The sequence below is a fragment of the Protopterus annectens genome, chromosome 7.part0 (assembly GCF_019279795.1).
Source record: "Protopterus annectens isolate FY-2018-M chromosome 7.part0, PAN1.0, whole genome shotgun sequence".
Classification (NCBI taxonomy): domain Eukaryota; kingdom Metazoa; phylum Chordata; order Ceratodontiformes; family Protopteridae; genus Protopterus; species Protopterus annectens.
Window position 1 is genome coordinate 557,144,822 of NC_056739.1, and position 19,573 is coordinate 557,164,394.

The following is a 19,573-nucleotide window of genomic DNA, read 5'->3' on the forward strand; positions in this document are numbered from 1 at the left end:
TCGATTCTCAGCTAGAGCGTCTTCTGCGTGGAGATATGCGTGAATGGGCATACCTTCATTGAAGGTTGTGCATCAGAGCTGGTAACTCTGCACGTAAAAATCAACTCCCAATCATTAGCGGACCGGAGTTCCACAGTGGCTACCCCTAACCAGGAAAAGCTGAAAGACAAACAAACAAGACTTCTAGCGTTGAGCAGCATGACCATCAGATTGCATTTGTTTGTAGCTGTTATGGTGGTAATTTGGTCTTTGGAACACCACCTAAAAAGGCTCTATAGGGGTGGCAGAAGCCTTGGCCAGTATCCAGAAACCCATGGGTGACAGATGCAGGCCATCTTTGGCAAAGCATCGAGGTCTGTCAATCATGTCATCCCAGGCAGATACTGGATCCTCTTAGAGTGACACCAGAAACTTAGCCAATTGTTGAAATCAATCATTTTCTGGTTGTACTGTGGTATCATTCTGGATGATAGTAGGATGCTGCTCAGGGCTAGGGTTATACCCCCCTGGGCTACATAATTTGAGAGCTCCTCCATGTCTCTTTTCATGTAGTCCAAGGAGGTACATCTCAGGTCATTCACACCCACATGTACAATGACTACGTCATATCTGTACCTGTTGTTAAGAGACCTGAGTGCATGCCTTACGTGGCAGATCCTGGCACCTGACAGGCAGCTGACTGTTACTTTCTCCTTTTTCAACCTAGTGAGTGGGACATCAGTGTGCCTCACTATTGAGTGACCTATGTGTTGGGCATGCTGTTTTACCCTAGGGGCTTTGGTTGAGTGGCACACTGTTTAGGAGAGTTATGTGTCTCATGATTAGTGCTGTGTTGTGGTGGTTGAGTTCATTTCTGCCTTGGAGGTCTCTGCTGTTTGGGTAGATTTTTATTGAGAGCCTCCACGAAAATGGGTGTGTGGTTTGTGTTTTTATGTGAAGGCAGTGCTGGTGTGTGTGTTCTGGAAGGCTATGTGTTCCATGTGGTGTGGTGCAAGTGTTGACCTTCTCCTCTTGACCAGCTGTTCCAGTCTTGGCTGGAGAGTTCATGGCTTCCAATTTGGATATATAAGTGCATCTCTCGCAAGTCTGATAGTTGGGAGGTACGAGGAGAGGGTTGTCAGTGTACATGAGGCAGTTTCTACATTGCTTCAGGATGCCCACGTTCACCAGCTTAATAGGAGAAAGCACAGGGAACAGACCTTTAGACATGCCTGGAGGGGTGGGTATTAATAATAAGTACTGGAGCTGTTTCCTTGTAGAATGTTTAGTGCTGATAACACTTCTCTGTGCTACAATAATTGCTACAAGAAGTCTGGTAAAGTGCTATTAACATTATGAGTTATTTCTTTGAGCTAGTTAGCTATCCAGGGAAGTACATAGAGGTTAATATTTAAGTGATTAAGACTGTCAATATAGTATACAGTGTGTACATTATCCAGAGCTCTTCTCAAAGAAGTCCATCAAATGTAATAAACAGAACCTAATTCTCACAAAACTAGATTAGCTCAGATCAGGGTACTGTAGGCCAGCTGTGTCATTTTTATAGGCTACATGGTGGTGCAGTTAAGGAGTTTACAAACAATGAGACTAGTTGGCCTATAGGTTTGCAAAAAATGTGAGACTGTGTTTGGTACCACCTAGGAAATTCTGGTATGTAGTCCGTATCTGAGATGTTAGGACTCCTCAGTGATAGTTACAAGGGGAAGCAGGATATTAATGGTAGGAGGGGAACCAGGGAGGTGAGAGAGCTGAGAGAGACAGAGAGAGAGGAGACATAACTAACTTTGCCACAAATATGTTGTCCTCCAGATTGAATATGCGGTGGCCATTGCAATAACTGCGGTGGTGGTGCTGCAGTAGCGTTGTCGCCTCACAGTAAGACGTTGTCCTGTTCGATTCTCAGCTAGAGCGTCTTCTGTGTGGAGACATGCGTGAATGGGCGTACCTTCATTGAAGGTTGTGCATCAGCACCGGCAACTCTGTATTTAAAAATCTACTGCCAATCATTAGCGGACCGGAGTTCCGCTGTGGCGACCCCTAACCGGGAAAAGCCGAAAGACACAACAACAACAACATTGAGATCAGCTGTATGTATTGTTGGATGTTCATAATGCATAGAGAATGGGCAGAATGTATATTTCCCCCTGAATGGAGAAGAAACACTCCCCAGGAGGGTATTAATGTACAGATAATGTCCAGTAAAAAACAAGTTTACCACCTCCAAGCTGTATATTAAACATGGACAGAAAAAAAAAAATTGTCCATGCTCACCAGATGAGGCTTTGCTGTTTACCATGTGTAAAATTAAAAAGAAAAAAAAACTAAATGAAAAGAAAAGTGTGTGTATATTTGTGTGCTTGTGTTCGTGTGTTGGTTTGAGTATGAGAGACAGAGAGAGGGAAAGATAGAACAGAAATGAGAGAGACAGACACAGCATATACTAATGTCATTTGACTGTACTATGCAGTCTGTTGGCACACATTCCCTAAACAATAAGAAGTGTGAAACTGTAATGTCTGGCGTTATTGACTGACTTTAATTCTCAGTGACTTACCAGCAAATAATTAATTCTTTGAGGGACAGAGCAGCACTATGTAACAAAACCAGGGACAGGAAAGAAGCATTTGGGGAAGACTGTCGGTGACTTGCATTCTATGTTTCTTTTTTTCATTCATTTGCTCCAGTGAGACATCTGAGATGTATTCACTCAACTAGTTGCTGTAATTGCTGCACTTATGTGTGTGTGTACATGTATGTCCATCTGTCTGCCTGTCTGTGTTTCTGAATGTGTGTGCATGTGTGAACAGACATTAAATATTCAATTAACTTATATTTTGGATGCAGAATACTTCCTACTCTTACATTAACAATTACACACACACATCTACTAATTAGATTACATTTGTATACTATAAAGACAACTATTACAGTACAGAAGATATTACAGAAGAAATTAGACACTGTCATCTGTGCTAGCACTTCTTGCTGACATTTTGTACATAATTACAGATTATCTTGTGTATTATATGCCAACATGACTAGCTATGATATTGTAAATAAGTTCTTACATGTTGATTAATACTCTGCAGAGAATGTTTAAAGAAACATGAAACCTGATAAGGGGTTTGGGATAGTGCTTACGAATATCATGATTTATGAAGTGAAAATTATGGCGATCCTGAATGATAAAGCGATTAACATAGTACATTATAAGATAGACATTGTGCTAAAAGAATTATTAGAAGAAGGGATGAAAGACCTGGAGACATTAAAATATTTATGGATAAACCCCTGATACTGTCCATATTTGTATCCCAAAAGTACACAAATCCCTAAGAGACCCTCCTTTCAGGCCCATAGCGGCTGCAAATGGTTCCAAGACTTATGCTATAGCTAAGTTTTTAGACTTCAAACTAAAATAAAAGACTGGACGGAGCAAAGTAGTATACTGAAAGAGTCTTAGGACTTTTTAAGGGGTATTAAACTTAATTTGTAGAAGAAAGAGTTGATTTTTTAGACATTGTAGACCTTTTTAAGGTGACACCTCACTCCACTGGCCTTTCATGATTTGAAGAAGCTTTAGTGAACAAGAAAGGGTTTTCTAATGATGATTTTAAGGTGTTTTTGGAATTAACGGAACTCATGCTGTATGTAACAATTTTATATATTTTGAAGGGGAGTTTTTTTAAACAGAAAGCAGAGTAGAAATGGGGACCTGTTGTGCCCAACCTACACAAATACAGTGTTGTTGAGCGGAAGTTTTTATTTAAATCTGTTTATGCTAAATGTTGGAATTACTACAACAGATACCCAGACAATGTTTACATTTTCTAGATAGGATCTGAAGACATGATGTATGAATTTCTTAATTGTATCAACCAGACCACAAACTTCCTTAAATTTACCTATAATATTAATACGGACATGATGCACTATTTAGATGTAGCTATGCACAAGATGAATGAAGTTCAGTGTTTTAAATCCAAGATTCACCACAAAGACACATTCTCCAGCTCTTATTTATACTTCACTAGTGCCCACCCTTGCAAACAAAAAAGGAGCATTGTTAAGAGACAATACATTAGGGCATCTAGGATGACTTCACAGGAGGCGGATTTTTTTAAACGCATGCAAAATTCTGTATAATATGTTTAAGGAGAGAAAATACCATGGGGATATGATGGGTGAGGTGATGAAAAATGTGATGCATGAATGGACGGTTAAATATAAATGTATTTTACAGGCTGAAGAAAATGAGAATAAGAAGTCTTTGGAACAAAGTAAGGTGAACAATGACATGACTTACAAAGGAGCATATACCATGTATTTTAATAGTGATACTAGAAATATCTAAAAAAGTCTTTGAGAGATCTAGAAATATGGCAGTAGAGAAGAGGTCATTGTTTTTGTGATGAAGTATAGTGTTGGTGAAGGAGAGCAGAGGTAGTGCTGTGATATGGCCTGAAATCATGTTGGGTTTTGGAGAGGAGATTATTAGTTAGGAGGGAGTTGGAGACCTGGGTGTTGATACATTTTTCAAGTATCTTGGAGAAAGGGGAGAGGATAGCAATGGGGTTGTAATTGGACAGGTCAGTGGAAGGGGTGCCTTTGTGGAGGGGAATGATGTGGGATATTTTCCATATTGAGGGAAAATAGCCTTCTGTTATGGACCAGTTGATTAGAATTGAAATTGGGTAGGCTAGTGTATCAGCTGTAATTTTCAAGTATTCAGAGGGGAGGTAGTCAGCTGCGAGTTTGGTGGGTTTAAGTTTTGACAATAGTCTTTTTATGTTGGGGGTAGGTACTGAGGTGAAGAAGAAAAGACAGGTGGGGGGTTTAGGATTAGGAGTTGTGGGGGGCTGTTGTAGGGAAGTGTTGTTTGTTTAGAGATGTTATAGTTTCAGTGAAGTGTTTGTTGAAGGATTCAGCAATACTGCTGGAGGAGGGTGGAATGGACGGCTGGGGGCTATCAACCTTCCCTGGGTGGAGGATAGTGTTAATGAAGTGACTATTAAGTGGACAAGAATTGCTTAGGGTTATGGTCAGTAGAGTTTAGGGTGGATTTATAGTAGAGGGATTTGTCTAATTTTATTTGCTTTTTGGCTTTATTGTGCAGTTCAAGGAATGACTGCCTATCTGAGTTATTTTTGTTAGTCATCAGTGCTCCCAGGCCTTATCTCTGGATTTCATTAGGGTTCTGGTGGTCTTTTGTAATCATGAGGCATGCCTGGATCTGACTTTGGCATTTCTTATACGAGCATGGGTGTTTAGGATGGAGAGGAAGGTACTGTTGAAAAAGTGGTCAGCCTCATCTAGGTTGAGGTATTTTAGTGGTGACCAGTTAACTTTTTGCAGGGAGGAGATGAAGGAGTTGGGGTTGAAGGTGGACTTGTTCTGTATTTGCCTGTGGATAATGGGCTTCAGACTGTGTGGTGCTGAATTAGGAAAGTGGGGGAGTGGTCACTAAGACTGTCTGGTAGGCAGCCTGCTATGTAAGATTGAGGGGCTTTGTTGACTAGGATCCAGTCAAGTAAGGTATGATTGTTAGGGTTTTTGTTGATTCGGGTAGGGGAATGGATGAGTTGAGTGAACCCATAGAGCTTAAGGTGAATGGTTGGGAGACTGTTATTACAGGATAGCCAGTTGATGTTAAAGTTGCAGAGAATGATGGTTTCCTGGGGTAGAGATAGAGTAGCCCAGCTCAAGAGATTTTCTAGGGGTGTAATATTTTGCCCTGGTGGGAAATAGCATCCTATGATATTGATTGTTTTGTTTGGGTTTAGTTTGAGATTGGCATAAAGGATTTCTTCATTGTTGTGGTGAGGGGCAGATGTGTTCAGGAGTTGAATATTGAGGTGGAGTTTAAATATCAATGCTACACCACCTCCTTTTTGGACAATCTGTCTTTGCGAAGGATGTTGTATTCAGGTGGAAGTATTTCCTCACTTTTGATGTGAGGTTTGAGCCAGGTTTCAGTTAGGAAGAGAATAGCTGGGGAATATATGCTTATGCTGGCATGTAGTTCTTGGATTTTATTGCATATGCTTCTGATGTTTAGGGACATTATAACTAGGTCTGTGGATTTTTTGTTGGCTAGGAATTGAGTTGTGGGGGGGGGGGGTTGCTTGGACTAGGGTTTTTGGCTAGGTTGGATTTGGGAGGACCAGGATTTGGAAGGATGTCTCCAGCTAGGGTAGTTTATAAAGGGTGTTTAGGATATGTTTTATATACATAGTAAATTTTTTATGGTATCTTAGGGATAGGTTCATAGGTTCATAGGCTGGTACTGGGCTATCTGCCCGAAGGCATATATTAGCCCAGCCACATTGTGCGATATTCACCGCCCCTTTAGTAGTTCCCTAGACCCTTGTACTAGCAGCTAGTACCCTTGGCCCCTATATAGTAGTGCTGTTGGTGTGATCCCCGGTGTGAACTTTCTGTTACCCATCCACTCATCAAGGTTGCTCTTGAAGAGTGATAGCGAGGGGCTCTGTCTTATGTAGTTCGGGACCCTGTTCCATAGTAAGCAAAGTCTCTGTGAAGGGAATCTATCCCTCCAACATGTTCTATTCATTCTTGTGTTGAGGTTTATATCCCTAGAGCATGTAGCTTGAGTAGATTTGGTTTTGCTAAGATGAAGCATGTTCAACAATTCTGGGTTGGACATGGCTCTGTTCGTTAGACAGAGATCACCTCTGAGAAAGCGGTATGCAACAGAGAACAGTCTTAGCTTTTTCAATCATGCTGCATAAGGCAACTGTTTGAGGCCAGTAATCCTCTTGGTTAGGTACCTCTTTGGTCTCTCCAGCTGCTGGAGATGTCTAGCCAGGTACATTCCAATTGGTGCATTGTACTCAATAATGGGTCTGATAAGGGAAGAGGGGCACCATTACATCCTTAGATCTTGATGTGAACCCTTTCCTGATCAGATGGGTCGCATAGAAGGATTTTCTAACCACTTTGGCAACATGGTTATCAAAGGAAAGCTGACTATCTACTTGGGTCCCTAGATCCCTTATTTCTTCTTCAGATTTCAGGGGATTACCTCCTATGTTGTAGTTTGCGGGTACTCTGTTTTTTCCAAAGGGTATTACTATGCATTTTTTTGCATTTAGCTTGAGACCATGGCTTTGACACCATGCATCAGTCTCATTTAGGCCCTTCTAGAGGATCTCCATGTCGGCCGGAGACTCTATTATAGCACCCAGTTTGCAGTCGTCCGCAAACTTAGTCAGCCACAGCCCTTCCATGCTTGCCTGTACTTCTGAGAAGTATATGCCAAACAGGAGGGGCCCCAAGACAGAGCCCTGAGGCACACCACTCGTTACTGGTCTGGATTTGTACATAGATCCCGCTACTCTTACTTTATGGGATCTGTCTGAGAGCCAGTTTGCAATCCATCTTGTGACGTAAGGGTTTATGCCCAGGCTGGTGAGCTTATCAATAATACCTGAATGGGGAATGGTGTCAAATGCTTTAGCAAGGTCAAGGTAAGCTGTGTGTACCTCCTTTCCCTTATCTATAGCCTGAGTAACTGTTTCAAAGAAATCCACCAGGTTCAGGAGGCATGATCTGCCCTTGATGAAGCCGAACTGTGTGGGGTCCAGCGACTGGAGGTTCCCAATCTCTCCATTTATGAGTTCCATAATGATTTGCTCCATAGGTTTACAGATCAGACTGGTCAGGCTTATTGGTCGGTAGTTCCCAGGGTCAGTTGTGGCCCCACCCTTGTGTAGCGGGACCACCATTGCCATGTGCCATTCTATGGGCACAAATCCTGTGGAGAGGTTGAGACTGAACAGGGTATTAAGATGCAGGGTTAATTCCTTTTGGAGCTTGCATATGACACAGCCTGGGACACCATCTGGTCCCATGGAGGCAGTGTTTTTAGCTTTAGATAGAGCCTTGTTAACCAACATATCAGTAATAATTGGACTTACACAATCCCCTGGAATGGTAAAAGGCTCTGTAGGTGGTGAGGGGGGGGATTTGCACTGAACCTGTCAACCAAGATGTTGGCAATGTCAAAAGGGTCAGTGTATTTTGTTCCATTTTGTACTAGCTCAGAACAGACTTGAGCGTTGCCATTTAGCTTTTTGACGTAGCCATAGAAGGCCTTATGGTTATCCTTGGCATCCTTGGCAACTTTCATTTCAAAATTAGCTTTAGTTGACTTGATGAGGGCCCTCAATTTCTTACTAATGCTGATCAGGGATGATTTTTCTACTTGAGATTTGGCCTTTTTTTGTATAAGTCTCCTCCTTTTATTGTAAAGTTTGCTTATGGCCGGGGTCCACCAGACTGGTTTCTTCTTGCTTGAGGAAGGAGTCTTGGTTTTAATTAGGATAGCATGGTCCATGCAATCCTGAAGATGCCTATAGAGTGCATTGGTGTAGGATTCTGCATCCTGGATATCATTATCCTTCTGCAAGGGAATAGTGAAGCTTTCCACTTCGGATATTTTATTTTTGAGTGTGTTAGGTGTTTGGTAATGGAGTGTGTGTATTGGGAGGATTTTGTGGTGGCAGGGATTGTGTAGTTATAGTGTAAATGTTTGAGGGAGGGTGTTGAGTACAGTGGAAGTTGTTGGGTCATGTGACTGTGGAACCTTGGTAGGATGTAATGTGAGCTAGAACTACACAGGTTAGGATTATTATATTAGGTAGTAGCATGATTGTGTTGGATGTGGGGGTGGAGGGTGACTAGTGGTGTAGCCTAATTGGTGGTAACTAGGGGTGGGGTTAAGGCTAAGAATAAAGGTAGAGGTACTGGGTGGGTGGGAATAGGGGGCAGGGAGGGGAGCAAAGTGAGCACAGTGAATGGAGTGGGCTAGAACCCCCCAGGCTAACGATTGCAGGGTAAGTGTCTAAATAGTCAAATTTTTAGGAGTTATTAGAATCTAGTAGGGAAAAATAATCTATAGACCTGATTTCAGCTATGTCATTTCTGGGTAGATACCTAGTTTGAAGCAGACAAAAAGTGGCAGTTTAAGTACCTTTGTGCCTCTATTTTACAAGTAATTCCAGTGTATCTACTAGGTTACCTTTATTTCACCTAGAGCTTTATCCTGGTTTACTGATAACTAAAAGGAAAAAGTTTAACTGGGGAATGTATTTACAGCTGATGGGGGTGGAGAGCAGCTGCTGTCTCTAGCCATGGGTAGAGCCAGTTATTTCTGCTTTAGACCAGGTACTTTCTACAATAGCAGGCTAACAGTAAAACATAGCTAGACGCCTACAGTAACTTATTTTCTTTAAAGCCCTTGAGTCCTTGTGGCTGGTTTCTTCACTGCAGATGCAGTCAATGGCCAAGGATTCAGCAGGTGGGGAACTGAGAGAGAACCAGTTTGCAGGGACAGTGGTCAAGGGGTCTATATTATAACATCGAAGTCTAAAAAGTTTGAATGTTATAATATCAAACCCAGTAGAGCGAACGCTGGAAATAGCAAAGCTGCAGAACACCGAATACTTTCCTAGGGAAAGAATTCAGTGGTCCGTTTCTGCAGCCTCGCTACTTCCTCAACTCTGGAGCGAAGGTTAGGGACCGGGTTAAGGTAAGTGTGCGAACGAAGCTGAGTGTGCGATTGGGCGCGGGTTAGGTGAGTTAGGGTTAGGGCATGGGTCAGGTAAGTATGCGATTATGTGGATGTGAGGGTGAGGGTGAGGTAGGTGAGTTAGCGTTAGGGAGCGGGTAAGGTGACTGTGCGATAGTTAGGGACCTTAGGGTTAGGGTTGGTAAGTGGATAGCTAGTGATGTATGTCTGGTTTAGTATAGGGTTTTGTGAAGTGTATGTGTGTGGATTATTTTGGTGTGCTTGTGTTGTGTGTATGCTTGTTGGAACAGCAAATTTTTTCCCTAGGAAACAATTCGCTATTCTGACTGTTCCATTTTCTTGTGTTTCGATTGAATGGGCTCGATATTATAACATTCAAAGTTTTTAGACTTCGATGTTATAATATAGACCTGTGGTCAAGTAACTTATTATAGTTTTAAAGCCCTTGAGTCCCTATGACTGGTTTCTTCACTGCAGATGCAGTCAATGGCCAAGAATTCAGCAAGTGGGGGACTGAGAGAGAACCCGTTTGCAGTGACAGTGGTCAAGTAACTTTTTTCTTTTTAAAGCCCTTGAGTCCTTGTGGCTGGTTTCTTCACTGCAGATGTGGTCATGTAGGTCTGGTAACCTAGGAGAGACCCAGACAGATCTCATACCTGAAGGTGGAACTGGTGTGCTGGCTGTTTCAGAGAAAGAGGTATCCTATAACAGTAAGTCTGAAAGTGAGCACAGCTCCTGGTAGGTACTGATGTCACTTTTAGCCATAGCACGACATCCCTTTTTTCAGGTCATATGGGTATAAAACATACTAAGAGACATGTTATGCTTTTTTTATTGGCCTGGGATTACAAAGAATGTGGTAGGATATTGTAGGACTTGTGAACAGTGCCAAACAGTTAGCGAGGTAGGGGATAAGGTCAAGGCTCCATTAATGCCTTTACCTGTTTTTGAGGAACCATTTCAGAGGGTGGCCATGGACATTGCAAGATCCCTGAGTACTCCAAGTTCTAAAGGGAAGAAATATATCCTGGTGATAGTAGATTATGCTACCAGATACCCTGAGGCAGTGGCTCTGTCATCTATTGAGACAGAGAAGGTGGCAAATGCTTTGCTAGAAATTTCCAGCAAGGTAGGTTTTCCAAGGGAGATACTGACTGATTGAGGAGACAACTTCATGTCAGACCTGCTGATTTATCTGTGTAAGCATTGTGGGATGAAACATCTAAAAAACACCACCCTATAATCCCCAAACTAATGGATCTGTCAAGAGGTTCAATTCTACATTAAAAAATAGGCTATGGGCATTTGCAGACCAGTTTAAAAGGACAAGGTTAACCATTAAACCCAGTAAGTCTCAAGTGGGTATGGCAGAGGACAGGACACAAAGTGGGGAATGGTATGATTAGGCCAGAACCTGTCAAAGTGGAAGCTATTCAAGAGTGGACAGTTCCTGTTACTAAAAGCAAGTGAGAACATTTCTAGGGAGAGTGGGGTACTGTAGAAAATCTGTGCCCAATTATAGTACAATCACTATACCCCTTACTGAACTAATTAGGAAAAATAGACTGGATAAGGTAGTGTGGACCACACCTTTTGAGTAGGAATTCCAAAAACTTAAAGAGATTTTGGGAGGACCCCCTGTGTTAGCCAGCCCAGATTATAGCAAAGAATTTGTTGTACAAGTAGATGTATCAAATTATGGGATGGGGGCTATAATTAGCCAAGCTTCCTCAGAAGGACAAGAGCACCCAGCAGTATTTCTTAGACGTATACTTCAACCTAGGGAAGACTGTTATGCAGCTGTGGATAAAGAATGTCTATCGACAGTATAGGCTTGTGTTTCGATTGAATGGCTCGATATTATAACATTCAAAGTTTTAGACTTCGATGTTATAATATAGACCTGTGGTCATAACTTATTATAGTTTTAAAGCCCTTGAGTCCCTATGACTGGTTTCTTCACTGCAGATGCAGTCAATGGCCAAGAATTCAGCAAGTGGGGGACTGAGAGAGAACCCGTTTGCAGTGACAGTGGTCAAGTAACTTTTTTCTTTTTAAAGCCCTTGAGTCCTTGTGGCTGGTTTCTTCACTGCAGATGCGGTCATGTAGGTCTGGTAACCTAGGAGAGACCCAGACAGATCTCATACCTGAAGGTGGAACTGGTGTGCTGGCTGTTTCAGAGAAAGAGGTATCCTATAACAGTAAGTCTGAAAGTGAGCACAGCTCCTGGTAGGTACTGATGTCACTTTTAGCCATAGCACGACATCCCTTTTTTCAGGTCATATGGGTATAAAACATACTAAGAGACATGTTATGCTTTTTTTATTGGCCTGGGATTACAAAGAATGTGGTAGGATATTGTAGGACTTGTGAACAGTGCCAAAAAGTTAGCGAGGTAGGGGATAAGGTCAAGGCTCCATTAATGCCTTTACCTGTTTTTGAGGAACCATTTCAGAGGGTGGCCATGGACATTGCAAGACCCCTGAGTACTCCAAGTTCTAAAGGGAAGAAATATATCCTGGTGATAGTAGATTATGCTACCAGATACCCTGAGGCAGTGGCTCTGTCATCTATTGAGACAGAGAAGGTGGCAAATGCTTTGCTAGAAATTTCCAGCAAGGTAGGTTTTCCAAGGGAGATACTGACTGATTGAGGAGACTGAAGAAGCTAATCAGCGAAAGCGCTAACCGACTTATATTGCAATAAAATCTCTGTTTTTATTTATTGTCCTTGGCTTACGTTGGAGTATTTTGATTTACAGTTGATTTATTTGGACACGGAATATTGTAGCAACATTTGCTACCCCTTCATTGTTTTGCTCTATTTTTACGTTTTTATTTATCTTGGTTTTGCTGCATTTATAGAGCATTCACTCCACACGGATTTATTTATTTATTGTAGTTTATAACATAGCCTGCTAAAGACAATTGAGTTCAGCTGAGTTCATAGTTCAGTTCAGTTCAGTTCATAGTTCAGTTCACAGTTGAGTTTGTAGTTTTGAGTACACAGTTCACAGTTGTACTGAGCAGTGGATTCCCAAAAGAGTCATCAGGAACTGTAAGCCTGCCTTTGCTCTGTTGTAATATTTAGTTTAGATCAGGGACAGTGTTCTTTAGTCAGATAGGAAATTATAGCTAATCAATTAGATTTTTTTCTAAATGTTGGATTTCTATCATTCAGCTTTAATTTCATTTTCTGGCGACTGAATTCTGTTTGTTTATTGAAATTACTGTTTTACATTTTTAATCATTTTGCTCATTATTAAATCTTTTTATTATATTACATTGTGGCTGGTCAGTCAGTGTACACTTTACTGATTTGAGGGTGCTTAAGCCTGCTTGATAATTCTCAGGTCACACCAAAAGCCTACCTGATTTAGGTCATATGCTACCATTTGTTTTGATATCTAATTTTAATAACTGGAAATCCCTTTGAGAGGGCATGTAGATGATCTCATTGGTGGCATCCTGTTACCATATTACTTTGGGGAGGAGACACAGCTGGAAATCTGTGTCAGGCTTTCCCAGAAGTGTTTGCATGTGTGAAATTCAATTTATTTAAGTGTGAGTGTATAAGAGGTGTTAACCTGGGACACATTGCTCTGAAGTGTGTAATAAGGAGTTACATTAGGGGTGGACAGAAATATATAGTCCAGTCCCAGTTTATAGAAAGATGGTCATATGTGTTAACCAGTGACATAAACAGGATTAAATCAATTAAAAGACAGCATGAAAATAGTGACTGTTCTTGGATACAGTCAGCTCTCATTTGCACATGATTTGACTTCAGACAAATTGATCAGTTTCATTTTCCTTCTAAGTCCTCAAAAAATGGAACCTCTGGCAAACCTGGTCTAGCTACTTGACTAGCTAGTAAATTAGCAAGTTGATCAAACAATCAATAAATTATTCAATCATTTAATGGAACAATTAATTAGGTAGGGGTGCACTGAAGATAACACTAGCATTGTTAGAAGCTCCAAAGTAAAATAGATTCATAACAACCGATGAAAATAAAACTTATAAACAGAGAATGAAAAGGGATTGAAATCACACAGAAACCAAATGCAGACAAACATAAAATAAATCTATATTAGAAAAATTAAGCATTGTGAATGGTGAGGAAATAATATTAAATCAAGGAGAACCACAATTCACACTCTTTACTGGTATTCCCAAGTTATGCTCATTTAAGTCACAGACTCCATAACAAATATTAAAAAAACAGAAACAGGATTTGGAATAGCACTAAAACAGTATGTGCATTCTAAAAAAAGATAGCAGCATAATATAAGAAGCCATCTTTGACCTTTTTAGGTATATCAGGTCTACAAACAAAATAATAAATGAAATTTAAACCATCATTCTTAATAAATACTCTTTTATCTACATGAACTTTATACCAGTTAAAAAAAAAAACTAAACATGCTTTTTATTAATGTCTAAGAAAAATATGAATATGAATTCAGTCAGCATTTAGAAACTTAAGAACTACATTTAAACTTCTAAACCGAGTACTGTGTAGTTTCAATACATGAAGAAGAAACAGATATTACCTTCAATGTTTAACGTGACAATCACTTTTAGTTTGGTATCTGAAAAGTAACTGACGTTACAAGTATAATTCCCTTCATTTCTGAATGAAATGTTGTTAATCACCAAGGAGGCATTCCCTTTCTCCAGCTCAGTCACAGAAAGCCTTGCTCTTTTACTATCATACACATTGTTATTCATAAATTTGGCCACTTGACTTCCCTGGAATTCCCACTGCACCACAAGATGATTCAAATCCATTGTTTCTGAATCCATATTGAAGTAGCACGGCAGCAGTATCACTGACCCCTGATTGGCTGTAACTAGGGAGCCACGTGCGACTACTTTTGGTGTACCATCTGCAACAGCATAAAATAACAGTTCACTGTTAAACTGCATAATAAATGGCATCTTTCAGCAACATATGCTAATGTCCATTGATACTGAAAACTTTATGGCTGGAAAATACATTAGGGTAAAACATACAGCTCTAGTGTGATAATGTAAAATAAGCAGAGAAATCATACAATGTCAATATGTTATAATGAAAAATAATTTATTTATTTAAAATATGCAAGGCATTTATGAGTAAAAATATACAATTAAACATGGGATGGTTAGCAGCATAGTTTGTGATCAGTAATACCTGGCAGGATTAATTCTCAAAAAAGGTTCCACAGCAATCCAGCGTAAAAAAAATGAAGAAACTACATTTATTGTAAAGCGCTTTTCGTTGCCCTCTATTGGGGCAACTTCATCAGACAAGAAACAATCAAATAATTTAATAATATATACCAACATCAAGTAAAAGTAAAACACTTTTTAAAGTGATATAACAAAGTAACCACCCTGATCTGACACTCTGTAATGGGTCTTTCTTTAAAGTTAAAACATTTTTCACATATTGGTAGATACCATTATAAAAACATTAAACTAATTAATAAGACTATTGTACAAGTGTTAAACAGTACAAAGTCAAAAATTTGGTAATTTAATTTATTTTATGAAAATATATGTATTCCTAAATATAAGTATAAAAGATACATAAAAGAACTTATTGAAAGGATTGTATAGTGAAGAGGGAAATGTATGATAAAAGAAAAAGGAATAATATATATTGTTTTTTAAAAAAAGTTTTTTTACAACATAGGACAACATGTCACCATGAATTAGTAACATCTGCTTAAGGCATATTTTATTTTATATCTATACTTTTCAATTTCAAAAGGCATCCGATGTTACAGTGTTCGTTCAGTCCTGGTTTAAAGAAAGAATTTGTTCTCAATTGCCAGGACAATTCTCGATCTTCTAATAAAAGATTATATGGGCCACCTCTGATATCAGTTTGAATCTGATCAAAGGCTGTCAATTTAAAAGTGTGACCTGCATAAGCTATGGTGTGTTTAGCTAAAGCATTTTCTGTCTTACAATGAGATATCGCATATGTATGCTCATATACTCTCTCTTTTAATCGGCGTTCAGTCTTTCCTATGTAGAACGCTGAACATAGGGTGCATGTAGCTACATAGACTATAAGTTTTGAATTACAGTTGAGTTTGTAATTGATCTTGTATTTGATGCTGTTGATAGTAACATACTCACTGCAGGTCATATGTTTACACATATTACAGCTACCACAACTGTACATCCCTTTTCGGTTGTTGAAAGTGTTCTTTTTGTTTGACTCAAGAATATTTTTAATGTTTTTTCCTTTTCTGTACACTAAGGTTGGATATTCTGGAAGATTAAGGTTAATATTTTTATCTTGTTGAATGATTAACCAATTTTTATACAGTATCTTTTTCATGGTACTACTCTCCATGCTAAATGTTGTAATATAGCTTAACTGGTAATTTTTATTATTATCATTATCATCAATATCAAGGACACTGAAAGTGTCAATATTTTTTGTATAGGTGTTCATGTTCAAGTCAATAATTGTACTAGACTGTCCACTCGCACTAATATCTAGTCTATCTCTAGTATCTAAAATTGGGAGTATTATACCATTGTCTCTTTTGTACTTAACCTCATGGAATACATCCATGACTAGATTACTAGGGTATCCTCTCTCAATAAACAAGGTTTCCAGTAGTCTGCATTCAGCCAAGAAGTCACTATCCAAGGTTGTCATGTGGGCTGCTCTAATCCACTGACCCTTTACTATGGCTTTCTTTTGCGTAGATGGATGGAGGCTGCTATAGTGGAGGTACGAGTTACAGAAGGTGTCTTTCCTATGTATTCTAGAAGTGTACTGCTTACCTACTGGGTCTTTAAGTATATTAACATCAAGGTAGTTGATGGACAAAGCCTGGAACTCAGATGTGAATTTGAAAAAATTGGTAGTATTGTTTAGATAATTTAAAAAGTTATTTGTTACTTCATTTTGTCCTTGAAAGAGAATAAAAATATTGTCAAGGAATCTGGTATAGTATTTAATGAATGGAGTCCACTCAGTGTTCTTAAAAATAAAGATAGTTTCCCAATACACCATTACAGTGTTAGCGAAACTGGCTCTGCACGGGGAGCCCATCGCAACACCACATTTCTGTAAGTACAATTTATTGTTGAATGTAAAGTAGTTGTTAGTTAAAATAATGTCGAGTAAAGTTGTAACTGTAAAAATTTCATTGGATGGTGCACCTTTACTTATAAGACACAAGTTAACCCATTCTATTCCCTCTAAATGGGGGATAGTCGTATACAGATCTATAAAGTCTATAGTTAGGAAGTTGTTTTCTTCCTTATATTCAATTTTAGTTAAATTCTCGAGAAAAGTCCACGAGTCCTTGCAGACCTGAGGTTCAGTTTTTAAGTATTTCTTCAGAATATTGTCGACTACTTTAGCTGAAGCATAGGTTATAGAGTTCTGTCCATCTATAAGCGGTCTAAGTGGTGGATTTGTAATGTTTTTGTGAATTTTAGGTGTTGCAAAAAGAATAGGAATCTTAGGCCAATTCATAGTTATGTAGTGATATATGTTGATATCAATATATCCATCCATAAACAGATCACTAAAGTAATTTTTAATTCTACTGTATGCTGTATTCACTTTGTTTATGGACACCTTGGCATAAGTTGCACCTTCTAAAATTTGTTCTACCCTATTAATGTAGTCGCAGTTGTCAAATATAACTAGCCCACCTCCCTTGTCTGGTTTTATTATTCTAATATTTAGTGACTTGAATGTAGTGAGAGAAGATAATTCAGCAGTGCTAATATTACTGAGTCCCACTTCTTTATAAAATACTTTGTTTTGGTAATTGTTTAGACAACGTAAGTCTAGTTCCATAAATAACTCAAAAGTGTTCAGTGTAGGGTGTAAGGGAGGGTTATATTCACTCACAACTCTAAGTGGATTGGTTAAAGCCGGTGAATTTCCTAATAGTAAGTTTAAGTTAAGCTTTCTTACAAACAACTTCAAATCTTTAATGCTTTGAACTAAGTCCATGTGTTTACTGGGGACAAAAGTTTGCCCCTTAGCTAAAAGTTCAATCAAGACAGCATCTATTTCAACACAAGAGAAGTTATAGATGTTAAAGTCTCCAGATTTGTTGTGAATGATGGTTGGACCAATAGTATCGTTTTCTACCTCTTTGGTTGATTGCATGGGCGAAGATAGTTTTTTTGTTGTTTTTGGTAATTTTTATTGTTGTTGTAAGGTCTCTTAGGTATAGCACCCAGTCTTGAGTTATTGTAGTCATCGTCAGATACAACTCTATTGTGGTAAGGTTGATTAGTTTGTTCTCCATTAGTGTTCTTATACTTTCCATTCCTAAGTCGCCCTGCCCATAAGCTGGTATTCTGGTTCCCATCTTTGTAACTTGGGTTACGGTTAGTGTAACCCACACTAAAGTCTGGCTCTTTGTCGTGTGACTCAATAGAGTCAGCTGGAGTAGTAGTAATAGGAACTTCTGCTAGTCCATTCTGTGACAAAGGGGGACTGGGGTATGCTGTACCGTTGTCATAAGCTAATCTGTCACGGTTCAATTTTTTAGCTTTATTAGATTTAAGTTTCATTAACAGTTGGTCAATAGAGTTGAAAGATCTGTCATACTCAAATTTATACCTAAAGAAGTCAGCATGGTTGACTATGATGGAGTTTAAGTCAGTGACTTCTTTAGATAAATCAACTATTTGCATACTATAATGTTTGCTAATCAGATCCATTAAAGCAAAGCCCTGTTCGTCAAACAGGGTGTTTAGTTCAAGGTGGAATAAAGAGTTAGCCGTAAGTCCTGTGGGATACACATGGTGCCTCAGCCCCTTCGGGACTATATGTTGTCTGCTGCATTCTTGGAAGTAATTTACTTCCAATTGGAGTTTTTTAATTTTAAGTAATTTTACGTCAAGTAGCTTCAAATTGTTCGTTATAGTTAATGCACTAACCTCAGGTACTAAAGCGTTGTACCTGGCAGGATTAGACATTACTGGGAAATAACAGACCATCCAAGGTTGTGGTGAAGTTTGACACCACAGAGAGAGGGCTTACCAACCTGTTTGGTTATTTTCAATAATACCCAACCTTGAAGGCATTTGGGCTTTTATGAATATTTATATGTGTTATATTATTAGTGTATATCTTTTTGTAGTTTGTAAAAGTAGTTCCTACATAAAATGGCTACAAATTACTGAGCATATGAACTTTTTATTGAAATATTCTTTTTTTAATTTTTGTTCTAAAATAAATATTTGACATATTTTAATACACTTAATATGCATGATTATCATCAGAAATTATAGCAGTGAGAGCCAAACAAGGAAAAAAAGTTCTACTGCAGCCAAACTATAAGTCTGCATCTGTCACATGTTGGATAAAAGTTAGTTTGTGGTAGAAAATCAAAAAAATATATATATTATATCATTGTTTGGTTAATTCCTGCTAAAGAAACAAACAATAGCTATAATTAAACAGAATAAGGGGTATCACCTTTTTAACAATGTCTGATAAGGAGTTTTGTTGCCAAAAGCTTTGCTGCTAGAAAATATGTTAAGCCTAAACTCCTTCATGAGTATGGTTTTGGGGTGGCACATAGTGCAGCAGAAAAAAAGCGAAAATCAGAAAAACATTGGACAAAATCAGTGTTCTGTTAATGTGTATGGTATAACCACACAGTTAAAAATGGAATGGAATGGATACTAATACTGTATGCCAAGCTAAGGCAATACACTGTTAATGAGGTGCATTGTGCCAATCTGGGTTTGAGTCTGTTTCTCTGTGTAATCCTTACTAACAAATCTTTTGAAATGATTCCTACAAACACATCTTCCTCTTATATTTCTTTCTCTTTTACAACATTACTAAAGGCAGTCAGAGCTCATAAGTGCTGTTCATAGTTGTGTATGGATGGTATGAAATTAAAAAAAACATGTGCCACAGCTCTCTGCATCAGCTGAATAGCAACATAATCTATTTTCTTTCTTTAAACTGTAGCAAACTGCTTCCCACATTTGTAACAAACAGGCATTAATTTATACCATGCATGGA

The 19,573-nt window shown here is 38.9% G+C and overlaps 1 protein-coding gene across 4 annotated transcripts in view; it reads right to left on the bottom strand.

Annotated features, from left to right (window-relative positions):
* LOC122806592 (basement membrane-specific heparan sulfate proteoglycan core protein-like) overlaps positions 1-19,573 on the bottom strand; it is a 1,657,353-nt gene that overhangs the window by 547,828 nt on the left and 1,089,952 nt on the right. For all 4 annotated transcript variants that reach the window (XM_044077142.1, XM_044077143.1, XM_044077144.1 and 1 more), the window contains one exon: positions 14,109-14,444. In XM_044077142.1, the coding sequence (XP_043933077.1) occupies positions 14,109-14,444 (336 nt within the window). The remainder of the gene's footprint in view (positions 1-14,108; positions 14,445-19,573) is intronic.